The sequence below is a fragment of the Orcinus orca genome, chromosome 12 (genome assembly GCF_937001465.1).
Source record: "Orcinus orca chromosome 12, mOrcOrc1.1, whole genome shotgun sequence".
Classification (NCBI taxonomy): Eukaryota; Metazoa; Chordata; class Mammalia; order Artiodactyla; family Delphinidae; genus Orcinus; species Orcinus orca.
Window position 1 is genome coordinate 35765001 of NC_064570.1, and position 16769 is coordinate 35781769.

General features: G+C 41.2%; 1 protein-coding gene and 1 long non-coding RNA gene across 3 annotated transcripts in view; one reads left to right on the forward strand and one right to left on the reverse strand.

The window, feature by feature from the left end:
• Window positions 1-6166, reverse strand: part of HEY2 (hes related family bHLH transcription factor with YRPW motif 2) — a 10943-nt gene extending 4777 nt beyond the window's left edge. For both annotated transcript variants that reach the window (XR_004477506.2, XM_004263856.4), the window contains exons 1-4: window positions 5926-6166; window positions 3934-4012; window positions 3715-3798; window positions 1316-1397 (exon numbers count right to left, since the gene is read on the reverse strand). Coding sequence is in view for 1 of the 2 variants with exons in the window: in XM_004263856.4 (XP_004263904.1) it covers window positions 1316-1397; window positions 3715-3798; window positions 3934-4012; window positions 5926-6008 (328 nt within the window). In the remaining variant the exon portion in view is untranslated. The remainder of the gene's footprint in view (window positions 1-1315; window positions 1398-3714; window positions 3799-3933; window positions 4013-5925) is intronic.
• A 4655-nt stretch (window positions 6167-10821) lies between these two features.
• On the forward strand, window positions 10822-14566 carry LOC125960734 (uncharacterized). The gene is made up of 3 exons (XR_007470713.1): window positions 10822-10986; window positions 13169-13236; window positions 13609-14566. It is a non-coding gene; the product is annotated as an uncharacterized LOC125960734 (long non-coding RNA).
• The last annotated feature ends 2203 nt before the right edge of the window (window positions 14567-16769 follow it).

Below are 16769 nucleotides of genomic sequence, written 5' to 3' on the forward strand. Positions count from 1 at the left end.
GGGCTGGATCACAGGCTTCTAGAATTTCATCCAGTTCTCTTCCCTATTACGTAAGAATATTTGCAGCCTATGCTGAGGGTTACATTTTAAAGAGTAGAAATCACAATTCCATACCCATTCAGGATGGTTATTCAGGCAGGACGAACGGTTCCTTGAGAAGGTACAACAGAGGGTAAGTCACATTGTGTGTGAGGGCGTCCCTTTACAATGATCACCGCCCCCCCACCCGACACAGGTAAAAGATGGTGAAGGTCAGGGCTGATGCTCCACAGGTCCTCAGCTGGAGTTAGACACTGAAATACTTCTGTACCAATTGATAAACAGCTATTTCCCTCCAATGCCCTGCCCCTGTCCTGATCTAGGGCAAACTCTGATACTACGTAATAAAAGGTTAATGCTGAGCAGAGATAAGCGTTCAGGGTGTAGCTGCAGCACTTAGCCCCTGTGGTACCCTCTCCTTACCCAGTTATCAAATATATGGAACAGCCCTTGGCTAAGATGAATACCAAAGGCCTGTGTGAAGGGTGAAAAAGACATAAAAGGGCAAAATCAAGTCTGAGTGATGTGTGAGAAGTGGGATAATGAAATCTGAATGACTACTACATCGTTTAGGATCTCAAGTCCATTCATAGCATGAACTGAGGGTCAGGAACTGGACTATTCTTCCCTAAATCACTATCCAGTACAGAAGACATCTCTCCACAGCACTGGGCCCAGGGCACCTGCTCCTGTTTGCTCTTCACAGGAATGACTGCTCCATCAGTGGTTTCCAGGACAGAGATTCACTACCTGCACTTCAAATGCTCTGTGTGGTCTAAATCCAAGATCAACCAAACTCTGAGAACAACAATGAAACTTCACTTCCTTTGGAATAGCTGCATTATAGTGAGTCCTATCCCTGATTTAACAGGGGACTGGGGAGAGGGAAAGAAGAGAAGAAGATTGTGTCTAACCTCCTGTTTATGTTTGGATGTTTGTGTGTTTGTTTTGTCTTTCTGTACAAATTCCAGCATGCACTTCTGAAAGTCCCAAACAAACCTCTGACCGGGCTGCTGTGAATGAAGCTTTACTCCCACAGTATTATAAAAGCAAACACAAGCCCAGGGTCAAGTGCTTCTTTTGTTCCAGAAGTTCTTTCCCACGAGTTCAATCCTGCCATTAGCATTGATTTCCACGGCTTTAATCTGGGACCTCCTATTGCAGCTCGTTAAAGAACTGTTCAACTATGACTCCCTTACAATCTTAGGGAGAAAAAATGAAAAGAGAAAGGTAGAAGGGGCGGCGGGGGTGGGGGGGGATGAAGTCACCTACTTACCTTTACCCCCAGTTGCCTGGAGCATCTTTAAATGATCGACTGTCATTTGCAGTATTTCAGCTTTTTCTAACTTTGCAGATCCCTGAGTAAACAAATAATAAAATCTTATAAGTCCTATGGAAATGAATTTGGAACAACTTACCCTGAATTTTTCATTTTCCCTCTCACTAGAAAATTCTAAGTTTAACTTTTTCACAGAAAAATATGAATTCTTCCTGAACTTTACATGAAAACACTAATTGCATCACACCTAATGACAGATATTTGCCATTTTAACTTTTAAAGACTAAAAGGCATAATAATTTTTAAACACAAAAATAATTACACTAAGATAACTCTACTCAAACTACTACAACTGCAAAAATCTCAAACTGCATCAAACTGGTTAATAATATACTTTATTTTATCAGGGGATATACAATAGTCTTATATAATGCTTAAGTCTAGATCAGTTGAATCCAACTCTGGAGGAAAAGCAGATAGGATCTCATAAAATTATTGTTAAAAAGCATATCTTTCAAAAATAGATAATTCTATTATGCCTTTAAGGTAATTCATACTACACCACTGTAAGTATAGAACCAAAAGTGCGAAGGGAAGACTTTCAAGGTTTTTTTTTTCCCAATAATTACCAGCAGGTGTCACTGTAAATTTCAAGATCATAAACAAGGAAGCATAATCTAACTTGAATCTAATAAGCATCAAAAATGGTTAAGGATATTTGAATCCTTTAAAATAGTTCTTAATAAAATTTTCATTGTATTTTTATGCCCCTCCCCCATTTTAAAACAAGGCAACCTCTGGAAACCAACTGAAATACAAATGTGCCACTTCAAACTGTCTCAGAGGGCTGTGGGTGGCTTCTAATTTCTTGGAAGAGCTAAATAATTAAATCAGTATGTTTTCTTGAAAAGGAAACTGCAGTTTATTTCAGGTTCCTATGCTTTACTTGTTTTGTGAAAATTGTCAGCACCCAGTACATGGTGAGAGTGCCAGAGTGACTTAAACTGCTTGAAAGAACACTCTTCTAATTATATTGTGACAGGGCCAGCTCTCTAGGGTTGGTCGCCAAGCTCAGCAAATGGGAAAGCCTGTGTTTATGGTAACTAACTGCCAAACTACTGAGGTTTGCTTTTAAGGTTTAAGTCGACATTTAAGAAAAAAAATCTAACGAACTCCAACCCCCCAACCCCCCGCCAAAAAAATCACCGAACTGTTTCTCATAATTGTAGACATTTCAGCACTGAAAGTAAAAACGTCACTGATTACTGATATTTCCATTTTCAACGTATTGTCATGGGAAAAGCTAATAATCAAAACTACAATTTGCCCATTACATTTAGCTCATTAAAGACAGTTTCAGCATATAGAGTGGTGCCTTTTTTCTCTTAAAAATGTATAGTCAACAGCATTTGACAACTTGTACTTCTATCAATGTTCAGTTTTTCCATGAATATGTACAGTAGTTTCAGTGAAAGTGACTAATAACAAAACTGCAGTTTCTGGATAATTTCCAAGGGCTTTGTAGGGCTTGCTTTATAATGTTTGTGGTTCATGAAGTAAACAACAAAATGGAATAAACAAACAACAGCTGTCTTATACCCTATTTGAATTTAATTGAAAGTTACTTTCAACAAAGGTATGATGCCATACTCTTTGAAAGATGCTCTTTGAAATCTATCAGCCATGGCGGCAGAAGGAAAAACACAACTCTTCAAAAATGAAAAGGAAGATTTAAACATTTGGCTTTCTACTTTACTAAGTGTGCAAATCTTTTTTCCTTCTTTTTTTTTTTTTTGGTAAAGGAATACGTTAATTCTGAAAAGGGGAATTTATGGCTAGTTTGATTTTTCTACCAACTTCCACAAAGATGCCTCGAAACAAACATCATTCTATTAAGCCAGGAATTAAAAATGAAACCAAGTGGTTTGGTAAATAAATTTTGTTAGTATTATTATTTAGGAAATAGAGCTAGAGGTGTTACTTCCTCGGCTTGGATTATTTTTTAAAATAAAAAGCTTACTTTTTAAAGAATAGTTTGGTGAGACAAAAATGAAATTTCACATGGATATCTTTTCTGAAGAAGAATACTACATACAGCTCAGTTTTAAACAAAACCACTACTGGTATTCACAGAAAGAACAGAGAGAGCGTGAACATGTTACCCTTAAGGGAAAATAAGCTAGAGAATGGAAATGTTTTTCAACTTCATGATGGATTATGTTTTTAATAGTTTTGCCACAACAAAGCATTTTATTGAAATAGCTGCTCTGTGCCAGATCACGGCACATACACCATTATTTTAATGAGCTTTAAGAAGAACCCACGTTGCCAGATGAGAGAATCAGCTTTTTTGAGCTCACTGGTGGGGTGGTCAGGATGGGGGGGGGGCAGCTTACTTGTTTTTCAAAAGCGGTTGGCACCAGTCGTCTCAGCTCAGATAAACTGTTATTTATCCGATCTCGACGCCTTTTCTCTATTATCTATCCCCAAAAAGCAAAACAACAACAAAAGTTCATGAATACACAAATGATAAAATTACTCGTAATGGAAAAATACAACTGCTACACATTAGGCTGGATTACATGAAATAAAAAGACAAAAAAAAAATCACATACCCCTCTCCTTTTCTTTCTTGCCATAATCTGAGATGTCGTTGTTGGAGAATTCGATCTAATCACAGAGCTAGTACTTTGTCTATGAAATAAGAAGAGTTTGTCAGGTGCTGCATTAACATAACAATTGTTTTCTTCTGGGTGCTTGATGGCATCCATTAAATATTCAGAGTGATAGCACAGTTCAGATCAGCATTATTTTATTCTTAATTCTTGCTCTTTACAGACTTTGCTTTCAGCCCTTATATCTCTTTTCAGGTAGGAATCATGCCTTTTTTTCTTTTAATTTTAATGACTAATCCAGATGTCAAATCCACTGGCAAAAACGTCCCTAAACTTTTACTGAGCCTCCCAATGAAATAATTATGGGCAGTCAGGGTGAGAAGTTAGATATTAGTACTTCCTAGTTCCACTCATAAATGTTTCTTAAAAGTCAATTAATCTCTAATAGCATCCCTCCTCCTCCCTCTGGTAAGACCCACTGAACAAAGCAAAGCTATTTTAAAATAATTACTATCAAACAGATATACAGCCATCACATGTCAAACTGTTGTCCCTAGATGCAATCTTTAAAATAAACAGAAGTTACCTTACTATTTCAAAACTCCAAGTAGTCATACAAGAAAAAAATGACAACTTCAATGTTTTCTATATTAATCTTCCAAAAGAATGACCCAAAATTAAATATGCCACTAATAGAAAAATTAAAATTAGATCAACTACTAGGTAAATGTTTTACTTTGAAAATAAAACTCTAGGTGAGTATCTCTCAGCCTTCAATCTAAGCTTAAACCTCTCAGAGTTGTAATCCATCTTGAGTTTGCTAATGAAAAAATATTTTATATCATAAGTTCAGTCAAATCACTATATCGTCACATAGTTTTTATGATCCTTTCTAGTTTGTATCTGTTTCTCTTCATAATTCATAGATACTCTGCTTCCTCATGTTCTCAAATTCTCCAGGTTCCTGTTATTTGTTCTCTTTCATTATAGAAATATTGCACACACCAGGTTCTTATTACCTCACCTTCTCACTTCTGGATCTTATTTCTGAATTAACTGTTCCCCTCATTCCCATCCCCTTCTCAACTGGTTTCACCTTTCACATGACATCTTTTGTTTTTCGGATCTCATTTTTTAAGATGACACAACACTTTATTAGAAGATACTTTGCAAACAACGTTTCAAGCGAATATCTTTGCTTTTAATGATTCCAGTCTAAGGTTTGTACATATTAGAATAATAATATTGAAAGAAAAGCAGTTTTCCAAACGTAGAATTTTACTCTTTGAGTGACAGCTGCAGATAAATAATTAAGGTGCTTCTGGGGATGCCAATTAGAAGCAATTATCATTTGACCCGCCTTGGCACTAAAACGCCTCCATAACCTCTCTCTGTCACTGGAAAGTGGAGGTCTGGCTTCCGTGATCACGATCTCGATCTTCTCCAGACTCAGGAACAAGCAAAGAGATGATGCCTGAAACGATCCTTCATCTGTCACTCACACTCCCGTCAGCCAAGTCACATACGATCAACTTGGAAATCTCAGCCTACTTAGCCTTGACATCGCTAATTGCTTTCATGCCTCCAAAAAGCAAGTCATCTTTTAGTCTCTTTAAAAATAAAAAAAAATCATTTTTTTCTTTCTTCGCCTGGCCCATTTTGAAAGTGCTCCCAAATGCAGTTTCGGTGGCGGGGGCGTCGCCCGTCTCCCGGGCGTGCCACTCCGCACGCCCAACGCTGACAGCCGGGGACCCTCCTTCTCCAACCTCTGCACACTTTCAGCCGCCCCACCCCTAGGGTGCAAACCCACATGCCTCGCCCCACCCGAACACGCGCTCCTGAGCGCCCACCCCTGAAAGTTTTTCGGGCAAAACTTTCCCCGCTCGGTTAGAACGCGGCGGAGAGGAACCTCGGGATTTCCAAGTAGCCGCTCGTACACAAAGCTCCCCGATGCCTCGGGCTCCGGACAGCTCCCGCCGAGCCCGCGCTCACCCCGAGTAATTGTTCTCGCTCCCCACGTCGATGGTCTCGTCCATGTCGCTCTCAGAGGTCGTCTCCTCGCAAGGGCGCTTCATCACGGCGAACACCGCGCGGGGTGCAGCCGGGCCGGAGCCTCGGACACCAAGCCGGACGCAGCGCCCTCCCCGCCTGCCTCCTCCCTCCCGCCCTCCCTGGGCCCGGGCAGGCGCGGCTCGGCCGGCAGCGCGGTCGGCTCCTCGCGGCTCTTTCCCACGCTGCAGCCCAGCTCGGCCGCAAGAGCCGGCGCCGGCCACGCCTCCCCGCGCGGGCGGGGCCCCCTCGCCCGCCTCCAGCGCGCAGGCCCCCGCAGCTCCGCCGGGCACCGCCTCCTCGGGAGTCAGCGTGGCCCGGGATTGGCCGGAGCGGAGGGGCGGGGCCGCTCTCGCCAAAGCCCGCCGCGGAGCTCCGGCTGAGGCGTGGGAACGCGGCCGCGCATCTGGGGCCCGGGAGCAGAGCGCGGGTGGAGAGAGGCGGCGGCGAGCGGGAGCGCGAAGTCGCTAACTCTAGATAGGGAAGCGCGCGGACGTGGGCACAGGCGCGGGCGCGGGCGCGGCGTGGGCGGGGGCGGGCTGGCGAGGGGCGGGCTCTGGACCTCGGGTTTTGGCGCTCCTCCGCACCCAGCAGTCTGCCGGTGAAGTTTCAGCCCTGTGTTTAAAGAATAACCCCAAGCGCGTGGCTGAGTGTGAGCGAGCGTGTGTGACGTCGGGAGGCGCCGTGGCTTAACCGAACCACCCCACTCGGCTGTCCCTTGTCTGGACCAAAACTGCTGACTGACTGACCCTGGCGGTCACATTTGCCCTCTGGGGTTTTCGAAAACCCTAAATCAAAGTTGCTTTTCTCTTTGGCAACTCCCAAGGCTACTTCCGCGGCCTCTGGGCTGTGAACAGATAAGGACGCAAGTTTCCCCGACCAGGTACTTGACAGCTGGCGGTCGGAGGGTCTGAGAGACCGGCCACCAAACGATTTTCTAATTGCACCTAATCAGTTCTTTCCATTTGGCCACTGAGGCTGTGGATAATAGATCCCGTTGAGTAGACCGTGGGCTGGAGTTGTGTCTACTCTGGTGGCAGGAAGGACTAGAGCAATGATGCGGGTATTTCAGGACACAATTTTAGTAGTTTTTCAAGTTCGAGTTTTTCGGGCTTGGATTATCCAGATAATTGCAATTCACACTCCCTGGTTTGGGTAATCTCAGCGGTAGAGTTAAGTACAATCCCGGACGTGAAAAAAAATCGCGCTTGGAAATTAATTTGTTTTCTAAAAGACGAATGCGTGTCCAGTCTTTAGTGCATTGGACAGCGTGGGTTGTATAAAACTCTAGATGTGCTTGTAAAACATGTTTTCAAGCTGCTCTTTCCATCCATGCTCTGAGGTAGTTGTTTGAACCCGCTACTTAGTTGTGTCTATGCGAGGGCAGCGGGAGGCGGTGGGCCCGCCGGGGCGCCGCGGTACCGGGAGGCGGGCGCCGGGTTGGTCGGGGTTGAGCTCGAGACTCCACTCGTTGCGCCGGGACAGCTCGGTGCTTAGGGCAGAAAAGCCTCTGAGACAGAGGCGTCAATCAGTCGCCACAGCCTTACGCCACGACGGAGTCTTATTTTTCTGGGGATCTGTTTAGGTCGTCCCCCTCTGACACTCCATTCTCTCCTCACACAAGACCGGCGCGGGGCGGGGAGGAGAAGAGGAAGGGATGAGACTTGAAAAGACCGGGCCCGGGCCGGGGCAGGGCAGGGGGAGAGCGGGAAGGACCTGCAGTCCGCGGGTTAAGCCCTCGTTAAACCACAAAACCCCTTCCCCACACGCCCTCGTCTCTTTTGTGCGGTCCCCACCGCGGCGCCTGCAATAACCGTGTGAACAGAAACCCGAAACGTTCCATCCTGACTTCTGAAACTTAACACCGGGCAAAACACACAGTCGTCGGGAGCCGGGCGGGGCCTGGTGGGGATGCACCCGGTCAGCTCGAGGCCGCGGGGGGCGGTGACCCCCCAGCTCGGCTGTGGGCCTCCCCTCCGCGCGGGTCTCCGGGCCTTTGCTTCGCTGCAGCGCCGGCTGCCTGAGCGCGCTGCGGGGAGCCGAGCGGGCTCGCCTCCCTTCGGCTCTGACCTCCCCCGACGTCACTCGGCTCTCGGTCCTCACAGCCCGGCTAGGGAAGAGCCAGATCTGCGCGGGTCGACCGTCCCACCTCCCCGGCGGATGCGCCCGCGGCCAGTCCGCGCAGGCCACGCGGGGACACGCCGCCTCCAGCCTGGGGCGAACTCAGCCTTCACGACTTTTAGCGAAGGGTGCGCATTTTTCTGAAAGCGAATGTCTACAGATGCAATTAACCTTGGCCACGCGATCAAATTAGCGGGCGCTTCAAAACGCCGGGGACAAAACCTGAGATCATTACTGAAAAAAAATTTAAGAGTTCTTTCTCACTATCCTACTGTATTTAATTATAATAATTGCGAAGAATTGCGAAGAGGGAAATGACTTGCTTGAAAAAAAGTTGCAGCTGGTTGAAGTTTTTCCATACTTGTCTCTGAAGACTTAACCACTGTACCATGCTATAAAGAAAAATGTGGCAGGGACGTTCGAAATGCACACGCGGATTTACTGTCGCTTAAAAATACTTCTTAAGCAAAGAGGGTCATATTTTAAAAACGTTTAGAACAGTGCCTGGTACGTTGGAAGCGCTCTATATACGTCTGTTAAATAAACAAGAATGCGTAAGGCAAAAGACCTCGGCGTTTTGAACACGACCAAAGTAATAACATGCTAACTTATCTGCAAGATACTTGATCGCAATTAGGCAGCACGAGATGTTTCAATTAGGTCTTTTATTCCCCTCTAATATCCCATTTGCCTATGCCCTGGTCAGGCGCCTTGTCTGACACTGAAAGTGCTTCTCGGGTCAGAGGGAGAAACGGAGGAAACTCTTTAAAACGCCCCAGCATCATTAAAAACGGTGGTGGATTCTCTGGAGTGCGAGAGCGAGGTGTAGGGGTGGCGTCTGCAGAGAGAAAGAAAAGAGAATGAGAAAACCGCGGGATTTCAAGCTTCATCGCCCCTCAGCGACATCCTTTTCAGTGAAAGTTGGTTGAAGGCTTAGGAAGAACTCGGGCAGAAGAAAAGATGTCCGCGCGCAGAGCAAACCACAGTTCGTTCCTTTTCAAAGATTTGTACAATGAGATAATTAGACCGAAAGATACGAAGAACTTCCCTACAAACGAAATGCCATTAGGAAAGAAAGCCCAGAAAGACAGATCTAAACGGAATGGAGGAGGAAAGACTCAGCTGTCTTCCCGAAATTGGTCCTTTCCTCCTTGTTTTGTCCTTCTGTGATTTAACTCACTTACTGACGTGAGATGTCTTAATATAAAGTTACAGTTTTTGCACCTGTATTTTATACATCTGGCCATTTTGACCCTGTTATAGCTTGTCCCACAAAATTTGAGTTGTGTTGCATAAATTAATGAAGTGATTACTTTGCTGCATTTTAAAATGCTCCTTGCAGCATTTCTGGAAGGAAAGCAGGATTTTTTTTTTTTTAATTCTAGGTCTGCTTTTTTCCTCATTAGAGCACTCTGATTTTCCAAGATCAGTGGTCACACTTTGTTACTTGTTACTTCTCTGAATCCTTTGAAGTACTGCTTACAGTTACTGTAAAAAGTGTCAGCCACTCCAGTGTTTGGGTTCGTTAGAAAGTCACTAAGACATGACACCACTTTAAAAAAATGTTTTAACTGAGCTTCACAGTGAAATACAGGCAGCTCTGTTATTTAAAGACCTTTATGTTAGTCTGAAAAGGCTAAGTGTACATAGTTCATATTGAGAAGTCCAATATTTTGCCCTTTCTGAAATATAATTATTTACACAGCTTTCTCTTGCAAATGGAAGACAAGCAGGTCGCCCCAAGATGTGCTAGTCTATTTGCAATTGCTGGGGCAGGTGACATGCACGTGCGTGCGTCTGTGGGCAGCCTTGCTGGGCTGGCTTCCCTGACTACAAGGCTATTGTGAGCTGGCAACACTTTAAAGTGTGTGAGAATGCTGCACCCTGAGAGTGGAGGCCAAAGGCAAGATCCTTGTAAATTTCAATACCTTTCTCAACATCAGTCTGGCAGCAGGCAGCCCAACCTAGGGTCACCGTTGGACACACATTTGCAAGCTAGTAAAGCAAAACAAAGCAGAAAGCAAGGGGAAATTTAGGCCCACCAACCTTGAAGTCATCCATAAAAGGGAACTGCTTTACCAGTTAACAATTATCCTTGCCTGGTTACCCACAAAAAGTGCATCGTTTTTTCTTGGCTTGCCCCAATAGGTGCTACTTATTTTTTACATCAGAAGCTTCAAGGTAGGAAGTCTAAGACCCAAAGGCCCCTTTCTTGGAGATTAGAATGTTTAAATTGATCTCTGTTATTAAGGGGCAATTTATTTAAAAGCTTTTATTTCATGAGTGATGTTATTAGTACCTAGCACATGCCCAAGGAGGAAGGCTGGTTTTACTGCAGGACACAGGAGAAGAGGGTTGTATAATTAAGTAACCAGTTTTCCATACCCCTGTAAGCAACAGTCAAAAGATAACTAAACTCACTATATTAACTTCCTCTTTGTGAGTGTTAAACTGATGTTGGCAGGCTTTTCTATTAAGGAAATTCTTTAAAATTTTCATTTTCTTGAAGTTGGTTTGATTGAGAGATTTTTTTTCCCCTCTCAGGAATACAATAAGAAATATTCGCTCCTCTCATGGAAATCATCTTTTAACTAACTTCATCCCCATCCTCTAGAATAGAATAGTGCCTGACACATAATGGATATACAATAAATGGTTTGTGAATGAATTTCTTGCCCAAATTAATGAACTCCTTGCTTCTTTCCATATATACAGAATTTAGATACATCAGAATAATAAAATGGAAATAAACAACCGTGAAGTAAAAAAAATCATGAAAAAAATTGAAAAGAATATACTTAAACATGAACAGGAAACCATTTGCTGTGAATGGGCCCTTAGGTCACTCCTGAGCTTCCTGGCAGCCAAGTCAGAAGAAACAGAGTGAGTTTTCTAATTCTTGTAATAGGAAAAGAGGAAGCACATTATTTGTCAAAAAAGAAAAAGTTTATCCAGCTGCTGAATTCTAAACGAGGTACATGATTGCCTTTTTCACAGATTTAAAATTTTTATTTTGTTTAAAACAATTATTTTCTTTGTCTAAAATTCTTCCCCAAGTATCTACATTAATTATTGCATGAACATTCGTATTATGTATAAATGAAGACAATAGTTTATCTCCTAATAGCTGAATAAGTCGTTTTCTATGCTCTCGCGATTAATAAACTGACATTAATAGGACCAGTGCCTCACATAGTTACAAAAATGTGGATTCTCCATAGGAAAATTTCTTTCAGTTTTAGAAAAAGTTAAATCAAAGATTCATGGGTCTGGTTGGTTGGTATTACTTGATGAAAGTGAAAGAGACTCTACAGGTTTCTGAAATATCAAGTGCTATGGAAAAGTTTAAGACTAAAAGAATTTCCCAGTAGAATGCAAATGACCATGTATATATTTTTTCACACTTTTATTAGGATACTTTTATTAGATGGGTGCACATTTATGCCCTTATCTGCTTATTTTTAAATTGATAGAGACTTTATGGGGAAAAAAACCCCTCATAGACTGGAAATAAGAAGTTGCTAATTTTAGATTTATTGTAGAAAAATTGAAGGCTATTTTTGGACCTTCATGCTTTGTAAACCTATTGAAGTAGTATGTTACAAGAAACAGAAAAATAGCAAGTTTGGCATCTGTTGTTTGAAGGGACAGCACAGAAGTTGTTTTTTTTTTCTTTCTGGCTTTAGACTTCAAAATAATTTAATAATGTCATAATGTATTGGGAACATATGACTAAAATTTTTTAGAGATAGATTTTGGGTCTTAAGTAATAGCTCATTCCATTTCTAGGAATTGAATAAAGAAAACAGTTCTGTGACGAACTGCAGTATTCATCAGGGCAGTGCAGTCTGTTTGGAAACAAAATGTCATGGTGCTTAGTAGAGAGCAGCCATGCTCGGCTGCAGCATGGAGAAGCTGTGTACTCTGCCTTGAATATGTAAGAAAGGTACATGGAAAGTACGTTTCCATAGCACTTTTAATCTGAGACTCCTAGGGCATTATTGAATCATGAATCTAAACTCACAGCACTGCAGCACTTGCCAAGGCTGGCTATCACGATTTTGCTAGAAAAACAGTCTCAACAGAGGCATTAACAGAGTCTGAAAATAGAAGACCAAGTTATGGATATAAAACAAAAAACCAATAAAACGGTGTATGTGGGTATATATGTATCTGTCTCCCTATATACAAACGGATAGATAAAAGTATCTGTATATAGACAGATATAAAAGGCACAAAATAATTAAAGGTTTCTTAATTGACATGACTTGATCGTTAGTTTATAAAAGGCTATCGTAATATCTGGCACTGACCAGTAACTCACATCACAGAGGAAAATGCTGCATTTTGTAATTAAACCACCATTTGTAACATGAAATTTACAAATTGTAAATTTTTGTGTGTATTTTCTCCACTTTTAAAAATTACATTGACTGTATTCCAGTTTATATTATTTTAGATACTGAAATATGTTATCTTTATTCTATCATCTACATTTAAAATTAGTTTCCTTATGCAATTGAAAAAATGTAGATCCTTAGAAAAGCAGACTAATAGTTGAACCTCCTGGTGCAATGTTACGTTAAAGGGTTGGGAGAGTGATTCTCTCTGGTATTCAGGTGAACAACTGAAAAATCATGTTCTCTGTACATGAACGCATGAAATATTGTTAAATTAACTAACTGTATGCTTGCGTGCATAGCTTCTAGTTGAAATAACAAAGGTTTGAACAAAATTTAAGATGAAAACATACTAACCATAAATTTATTTTTTTGTGTGTGTGGGAATTGGGAAAAGGATATCCATACTTTAATTTTAACAACGAAACTCTTTGTTCTTATTCAAAAATGTAGTTTGGGAACTAATACATTAGGAACATCAGAGTGGGGACTAAATAAACAGAACTGAGGGAGGAAATGATCTGAAAATAAAGCCAAAGAGATTATACACAGAAATCACTGACAGAACTATTCGTGTGTGTGCTTGAAATTAATAAGGCTAACTCATTAATCGTGGCTTGATTTTTTCAGTCTGTGCCTCTCAATTTGTCTGTTCTCATTTCCAGGCCACTAAGTATTGAACACCTACTTTGAGTAATGCTCTCTCTCAGTTAAGCAGTGTGAGTGATACCTGGTGAGTAAGCCTCAATTCCTGCTCTCAGGAAATAGCAGGGGAAATAACACGGCAGTCTAAACGCAAACAACTGTTACCGAGATGGGATGTAGTCAAGGCCAAAGTAAAACTGCATGCTATGGGCACAAAGAGAAAGAAGATTCATTTTTAAAGGGAGATCGAATCAGAGGCAGCGCCAAAATTTTTGTATAAGATTAGAGGTGGCAACCCTGTTGGAAGGGTGGAGTGGCCCAAAGTCTTCAATTTCTGTTTATATGACAATCACTATTCTTATTTAGATATTATGTTTATTGAGATGTCTTTGTATTGCTCTTAAGCATTATGAGAAGGGGAGTTTTCTAACCCCTTACCTCTCCTTTGGTGCAATCATAGGATTAAGGGAAAAAGTGAGCAGAGCCTTGAAGGATGTCCAGAATAACTACACTCACAAATACACTCTCCTGGAGAAGGACCAGCATTTGCAAAGACACCTGAAGAGTGCAGGCGGTTCTTAGGGGAAGATGGATGATCCTCTGCTGGAGTGAAGGATATGGAGGAAAGGTGGGTGGAAGGGAAAGAGTTGTCTTGGGAAATGAATTAAGCTGTAGCCAAGTCATGGTGGAGCTTGCATGCCAACCTGCATGTCTTGAAGTCATTTGAGAGTCACTGGAGGTGTTTAAGAGAAGTGACATGTTTAGAGTTATAATTCATTAGATTGATCCAGTCAAGTTTCTTCCTTGTTTTAGTTGTGACTAATATGAATGGAAAACATTATAATAGAAGAAAAATTCCAGGACAATTTGTCTTTATAAATGGAATTCTTCATCTTTGTTGCTCAGTGCAAGTCATTTAGCCACCAGAAGAGTATTGTCAGGTAAGACTGTTAACTGAGTCCTGGGGAAACTCGCTGCTTTTAATTGGGTTCCTTGGGTTTTCTTTAATATGACCCAATTTAGATGAAAGAACATGTTCACTACCTGTTTTGTGGAGTATTCACAGAATTATGCTAGGACTTGCACATCAGTATTTATAGATTTGTTTTATAATATGTCATGTCATAATTAAAATCAGCACAGTTATACTCTCAAGGATTCAGAGAACTTTCTAAAGTGAGGTTTTCATCTTCATTGACTTCAAAGTAACACATGGGACATGAACATTGCTAGCCATCTCAGATTTATCCAGATTGAATACTTTCAGTGGAAGACTGAGTCCTGATTCCTTCTTGCTACTTTCTTGCTGAAAGAAATAGGTTACAGTTACTTTTCTACAGGGTGCCATAAATAAACATTCAAGGATGTTACAATTCAGGTGTTATTTAACAATTTTTAGACTAGTAAAATTACATCTTTCCCTGAAAGGCCTTGTTGAAATGAAAGTAACTTGCATTTAAATAGGGGCTATGCGGGCTTCCCTGGTGGCGCAGTGGTTGAGAGTCCGCCTGCCAATGCAGGGGATGCGGGTTCGTGCCTCGGTCTGGGAAGATCCCACGTGCCGCGGAGCGGCTGGGCCCGTGAGCCATGGCCGCTGAGCCTGCGCGTCCGGAGCCTGTGCTCCGCAACAGGAGAGGCCCGCGTACAGCAAAAAAAAATATTGGATATGCAATCAGTAAACGGCAATAATGTTTAATAACGAAATACAAGACAGCCTTAAAATTGTGATTTTCTTTTAGTCACTGCATTGCAGTTGAGAATAAAACAAGGCTCCTATTAGTGAACAAAGGTTAGCAAGGTAGGGCTCTCGATGAAGTTGAATCAGAGCGGAGAGCTTGCAGTGCAGAGACTTCCTTCAGATAATACTTCACATTCAGCTTCAATCCACTGAACAAACATCTAGTGTGCTCATTAAGAAATTCAAAAGCAATGTAACAAGTGATTTTTGCCCTTGGAGAGTTTACTATCCAGAGAATACATTAATGATTTGAGTAACTGCCATTTATCAAGTGTTTGCTATGTGTCAGACACTAAGCTATCAAAGCGCTATGTGGATTAGTTTATTTAATCCTCACCAGAACCCCTTGAGGTAGGACAATCATTGTATGTATGCGTGCATGTATGTGAATTTAGATTTATTTATTTTTTTCTTCCAGTTTTATAGAGATATAGTTGACATACAGCACTGTATAAGTTTAAAGTGTACAGCATAATGATTCAACTTATATGCATCATGAAATTTTTGCCACAATAAGTTTAGTGAACATCCATTATCTCATATAGATACAAAATTAAAGAAACAGGAAACAAACTTTTTCCTTGTGATGAAAACTGTTAGGAACTACTCTCAACAACTTTCATGTATAATCTACAGTACTGTTAATTATATCTCTCATGTTGTACATTACATCCCTAGTTCTTATTTATCTTATAACTGGATGTTTCATTATCTTTATCATACTGATGAGGAGTCAGACCCAGGGATGTTAAATGACTGCAGAAGGTTTTATGGGTCTTAAGGGATAGCTAGAGTCAGGTTTGACCCAGGGAATCTAATTCTGACCTAGTGCTCTTACCCAGTACTGGACTTTGCCTCTGAGAAGAATTTATGTGACACAGACACAGACTGTGCAAATCGGTAGAAGTGACACACTTTAAGAAAAATTTGTTTCCCAATGACCATTTCTAAATGTGTTGTTTGGAATGCCAAAACATTTTCTCATAGAAATTGTGATACCTGGTGGTTAGTTTTTTGTCTACCCTCAAAAAGCCTAACTACTCCATAACAGAGCCACGAAAGTTTGTGGTTAAGAACATAAGCTTTAGCATCAGACACCAGGGGGGCATTCCTAGCTCTGCCACTAGTTTCATGGCCTTGAACACACTCCTTTTTCTAAACCCAGGACCTCATTCATGGGGTTAATGATACCTAATAAAAGGGTAAGGATCAAATAAAATAGTGTCAAGTGCTCTTAGAAATGTGCTTCACACAGGGAAAGAGACAGATATTATAGCTGATTAATCATGGGTCCTGAGAACAGAGGACAAACTTCCTTGTTATTTTATTTCTTTATGAAAATTAAAGCCATCTTTTATTGCTTTTATATTATAGTAGCAATACATGTTCATTGAAGAACAATTAGTAGATCATGTTAGTAATAATAACATTTAAATTGCCATTTAACCTGGCAATCACAGATAATCACCATTAGTACTTTGATCATTATTCTTTCAGTTTTTGTATTTTTTCCTTTCCACAAAACATGGGATCATTTTGCCTAATAATATTTAATAACCTGATTTTAAACCTAAATATATATAAAATGAACATTTCCCTCATTTCGTTAAATAGTCTATAACATTTTTTTTCCTGATAGTGTAGTATTCTTTGGTATGGATGTACCATAAATTCACTTAATGATTCCTTATCGTTGGACATTGAAATGTCTATAATCTTTTTTCTATTATGAACAATGCTGAAATAAACAACCTTGTAGGTTAAAAATGTATATGTGTTTTAAATTATTTTTAATCTAAATTATTAGAAATAGAATCAGGTGACCACTTTTGGTATTTCCTGCCAAATTATCTTTCATAACAGTTCGACCAATTTATATCCCT